Source organism: Rhea americana, unplaced genomic scaffold (assembly GCF_003343005.1).
Source record: "Rhea americana isolate MKP2758 unplaced genomic scaffold, rheAme1 scaffold_204, whole genome shotgun sequence".
NCBI classification, from domain to species: Eukaryota; Metazoa; Chordata; class Aves; order Rheiformes; family Rheidae; genus Rhea; species Rhea americana.
In genome coordinates this window covers 354,907-360,007 of record NW_028186195.1, presented here as the reverse complement: position 1 = coordinate 360,007, position 5,101 = coordinate 354,907, and the positions used below count along the sequence as shown (strand labels likewise).

Here is a 5,101-nt window from a genome sequence, read left to right as displayed (position 1 = left end):
TGTACAGCTGTGCAGGGTGTTCAGGTGTGCAGGGGTGTGTGCGGCTGTGCAGGGTGTACGGGTGTGCAGGGGTGTGTGCGGCTGTGCAGGGTGTGCAGGTGTGGGACGCGTCGGGCCGCGGGAGCCAGCCTGCGGCAGGACAAGTCTTTGCTGTTTCTGGAGGTTTCACACCCGTTTAAGGAAAGCCGAACGATTCGTTTAATGAAACAGCAGCCCCCAAGGCCGTCGCAGCGGCTAGGCACTTTTCACCCCTCCGCGGCCCTCCTGCCGGCCTATTTCCTTGCTTRATTCAGAATAACGACGTGTCTGAAGGCGCAAAGCAAAGCGTGCAGCTGCAGCCCGGCCCCTGCGAGCCCCGGGAGCCGTGCCCGCGCCGTGCCCGGCGCTCCCGGGCCGCGGGGGCCTCGGCGGGGCCCCGTCAGCGGAAAAGCCTCGCGTTCTCCGTCCCCGCTCCGAACCCGCTGCTCCGCCGCCTGCCCGGCCCCGGCTCCCTCCGGTCCCCCGGCCGGTCCCGCCGGGCGCGCGAGCCCGTGGTTCCCCAGGCGGGACTTTGGCAAAGCGAAGGGTTTCCTTCCGCTGCAGGGCACCCCCCGGCAGGGGAGGTCCGGGGGGGGGGGGCCGCAGGCAGCCGGCGCGAGCGCGGGGGCTGCGGGGAGCCGGGACCCTGCGCCCAGCCTCAGAGCACGACGCTCAGGGCGACGCAGTTGGTGGTGGGGATGATCTTCTGCTTGAAGGTGARCATCTTGCGCAGCTCGCAGCGGAAGCGGTCGTGCAGCCAGGCGTAGAGGAAGGGGTTGCAGCAGGACGAGCTCATGGCGAACCAGTGGCACAGCAGCTGGATGAGCAGGAAGTAGTGCTTGCTGATGAGGTTGATGTCTACGTCCCGGATGATGTTGAAGACGTGGATGGGGAGCCAGCAGACCCCRAAGGCCGCCACCACCAGCACGATGAGGCGGAAGGTCTTCCTCTTCCTCAGCCGGTCGAACTCGGCCTGGCTCTGCGTCGGGTGCCCGGGCACCACGCGGTTCTTCAGCTTCACCGTGATGCAGATGTAGGAGAGGGAGACGGCCGAGAGGGGCAGGATGTAGGTGATGATCAGGGTGCCGTAGGCGTAGGCCAGGCGCTGCTGCTCCTTCCCCATCCAGAACTCCTCGCAGATGGCGAAGCCTTCCCTCCGAAACTCCACGTGGTAGGTGTGGGCGATGGCCGGCGCCACCAGCGCGCAGGAGAGCAGCCAGATGCCCCCGACCACGTAGACGCAGCTGGTGACCGAGATGCGCTTCCTCAGCGGGTGCACGGTGGCGTAGTACCTGCGGGAGAGACGCGCCGTGAGCCCCGGACCGCTCGCCGGCGGCGCCGCCGGCTCCTTGCGGCACCGGAGGAAGCACCGTGCCCCTTCCTGGAGAGGACAGCGGCTGCCCGGATAGCGGGAGAAACCCGAGCAAAATCTCCCTATTCGCAAAATCTTTGCTGAAGAGCAAAACGCCCCAGCYGCTCCCCAACCCGGCGGCGGCGCCGCGCTGGCCGGAGAGCGGCGCGCCGTGCTGCGGGAGCTCCCCGCGCGCAGCCCTCCGAGCGTCCTCCCAGCCCTGCGGCCCCGGCCGGCCCCTTTCCGCCGCCTCCGCTGCCGCAGGCTCTTTCCTGCTCTGCTGCCGGAGTTGGAGGCAAATTCACGTGAGCGGCGTTCCTTACATCCCTGTGTTAGGCTGCCTGCGTGTCTCCGTTCCCCGAGGGATTTGCAGCTTCTTTTATGAAATGATGTATCTATGGAAACACAGTTTTTATAAAACCACCCCCCCTCCCCGCCGGCAGGTCCTGTCCGTGTCCGTTTGGGAGGGCACAAGTGCTCCTCAGCCGCGTGCCAGAGCGCAGTGCAATTTTCACACGGATTTGTGTCACGAAGTACGAAGAACTGGGGGCCTGGAGGAAAAACCGCGCACGCGCTGGAGGGACGGCGGGCCCTGTTTGCACAGCCGAGCCGAGAGGCGCTGGCGCGAGGCTGCCCCGAGGCAGGAGCCGCGTGTGTCTGGCAGCTTCCGCAACGTTGTTTTGTCCTCAGATGCTTTTGCACAGGTTGGGAGCCCCAGGATCGCACGCCAGCTTCGGTGCAATGCTGAACTGGGGAGAAAACGCTTCTGACGTTGTCAGAGCAGCCCAGATTCCCAGCAGGGGTGTTTCTGGCTGGAGGGAGCTTTTCGTTCCGAGTTATTTCTGTTTTGCATTGTGCATCGTGCTGTAATGCAAACCAGCCTGGCCGAAAACGCCGCAGTTTTCCTGCGGCTGCAGGGCGAGGGGCGCAGCCGGAGCGTCGCCTCGCGGCGGTTCGGGAAGCCGGAGGAGCAGCTTCGTTCCCRCAGGACATCCCGAAACCCCGGACTTGCCCAGGGAAGGCAAAGTCCATCCTGAGGCCGGAGCAGTGGCCGTGCTGAGCTGCTCATCCGGGCGAAGCCTTCCGGGCACCAGCTCTCGGGARAAGCTCCCCTTTGCGTACAGAAAACTCCGTGCTTCCAGGGCTGCCTTGAGCCAGCGGCGCTCGGCTCTCGGAAACCTGGGCTCGTCTGAGAGTTTGGCTCTCAGCTGGACAGGGAAATAGGGCGACCGAACTCGCCCGCTGCATCCGCGCCAAGTCAGCGGCGGACCTCGGAGGCGTCGCTCGAGGATGAGCACGGCGAACGCCAGCAGCCCCTCTGCAAAGCCCGCGCCTGCGGTGAGCAGGCAAAGCGAACCCGGCGGGGCTTTGAGCCCAGTTTTGGTAGAGATCACTTCATACAGGCAAATGCAAAACTGCAAAACATCGCTTTTCAGTGCAAAATAACAACGAAGCAACCCTCCACCCCCCCCACCCTGCATTTCCTCTGCAAGAAGCAAAACTCYGGTGCTACAAGAAAGGATGCAGAGGAACTGCAAAGACGCCCTGGATTTTTCGATCCCGAGGCTGAGCGGCCCCYGCCACCCCCGCGGACCCTCACCTGTCGACGGCGATGGCGGTGAGCGTGAAGACGGACACGTAGACGGTCATGGGCTGCATCAGGAACACGAAGTAGCAGAGGAACTTGCCAAAGATCCAGCCCTGGGGGCTGAAGGCGTAGGCCAGGGTGAAGGGCACGCAGGTGGCACACATCAGCATGTCCGAGAAGGCCAGGTTCCCGATGAAGAAGTTGGTGACGTTGTGCATCTTCTTGGTCTTGCAGATGACGTAGAGGAGCAGGTAGTTGCCGAAGACGCCGACGAGGACCACGAGGGCGTAGCAGGGGATGATGAGGGGCTTGAAGGACTGGACGAGCTGCACGCCGGCGAACTGCGCGCTGGCGTTGGAGCCGTCCTGCAGGACGAGCTCGTAGAGGCTGGCGTTGGCCGCCGCTCCGTCCTGCTCCCCGCCGGGCTCCATGGCGCGAGGCACCGGGAGGGTGGCGGGGGGGGACCGAGCCTGAGCGCTGCCCCCGGCCGCGACCGAGCCCCRCGGGGCAGGCGAGAAACCCCCCGCTCTGCCGAAAGCTGGGGACGGGGGTCCCTGCGGGGCCGGGCCGGCCCGGGGCAGCTCCCAGCCCGGCTTGCTGCCCCGAATCCCCGGCTGCCGGGTCCTCGGGAAGGTCCCTCTCCGCGGCACAGCTACGGCTCCGCCGCGAGGCCGGCGACTCCGGCGTGCCAGGAGGGAGGGTTTTGCTGCGGGCTCCTGSCAGGGAAAGGGGAAAATAAGGTTCAGCACAGAGATGACGCCGGTCTCCAGCCCTGCTCCGGCGCGGGCAGCGAGAGCAGCAGCAGCAGCAGGCAGCACGGAGTTAAATAGCTGTTACGGCTATTTGCAAAGAGCAGAAAGGAAGAAGGAGCAAATCTGCCCGTGGAGCTCCGGGGAGCAGCAGAGAAGGCAGCACTCACCGAAATCCAGGCTCATTCACGTCCCTTTGAAGCGAACATTTCGCGGCAGTCCTGCCCCTGCCCGACTCCGGCTGATGCAAAGGGGCAGCTCCCGGCAGAGGAAAAAAGGGAAGCAGCAGCTAAGCCAGAAATTAGTTTCTAATGTTTCTGGAAATAACAAAGGACATTAGTGGATAAACAAATAAAGATGCTCTGCTACTTTACAAAACGTCGTGCGCCTGCACTCTGCTCATCCATCCCTCTAACAAGATTAATCAGGTGCTCTTAAAACGTGGCGTCGGGCAGCGGAGAGGCTGTATTCCATCGCTGCTGCAAGTCGGGTGGCTCATYGCAGGCACTTTCACGCAGCGCCGCGTGGCCCCGCCGAAAGCAATGCCAGAATCGCATTTCGTCAGCTGCGAAGGAAATGCAAGGGTCAGGGGGCAAGGAGGAAATTCCTGGGCAAAAATTAGATCAGCCCCAGAAAACAAATCTCTGCCCCAGCCCTTGCCCGCTGCCGGCCGYGCTCCAGCCACGTCCCTTGTGCTCTTAATCGCGTCCTTCTCCCTCCCCTCCTGCCCCCGAATCATCTCAAGACACGTCTCAAGCAAACTTTAATTTCCTAGGCTGTTTCTGCATATTAGCTCCCACCCTTTCACAGCCCAGGATGYGCAACCCTCTTTCCTTCTCCCTGCATCAGCTATTATTTCGCTCYTTAAGCCCCCAAGTACCTAATTCGATAAGACCAAACTGCAGATTTTGGAGGTCTCCGGTTGGACCAAAGGGAGAATTGCACTCTGCTAAGGAGTCTGGTAATACGTCTCCGAAAACCCACGGCAAGCTCGGCAGTCTGCATTTAAATTAACTGTGTTTTTAGTGAACTTCTCTGAGCCCTGCCTGCCTCCTCCCATGCATTTGCAAGGCCCCCACCGTAAAGGACGTCCTTGGGGAGAGCAGATACATTCCAGAATAGTCACTTTTATCAAACATTTGTTGCTGAAAGCAAAGCTGTGCAGTCGCCTTCGCGTTACYGCCAGCCCCTCGCAGCTCTTTGTTTTGTGCACGAAGCGATCCCTGCACCTGCAAAAATCTGCCTCTCGCTAACCGTGGGGAGAAGCCTTCRCGCCCCGCTGCAGTCGCGGGGGCGAGCTCGCAGCTCCCCTCGGGTCACTCCTCCCGTAGCGGAGAGTTGAGTTGCGCACGCCGTCCGGGCACGCCAGTGCCGGCTGCGCACCGGGCGCTGGGC

The 5,101-nt window shown here is 62.8% G+C and overlaps 1 protein-coding gene across 1 annotated transcript; it reads right to left on the bottom strand.

Moving 5' to 3' along the window:
* Positions 1-602: 602 nt before the first annotated feature.
* On the bottom strand, positions 603-4,235 carry LOC146596261 (prolactin-releasing peptide receptor-like). The gene is made up of 3 exons (XM_085304181.1): positions 3,877-4,235; positions 2,970-3,673; positions 603-1,310 (listed from the first exon to the last, which is right to left on the bottom strand). The coding sequence occupies exons 2-3, from the start codon at positions 3,386-3,388 to the stop codon at positions 677-679; spliced, it is 1,053 nt and encodes a 350-aa protein (XP_085160307.1). The 5' UTR covers positions 3,389-3,673; positions 3,877-4,235; the 3' UTR covers positions 603-676.
* Between the last annotated feature and the right edge of the window lie 866 nt (positions 4,236-5,101).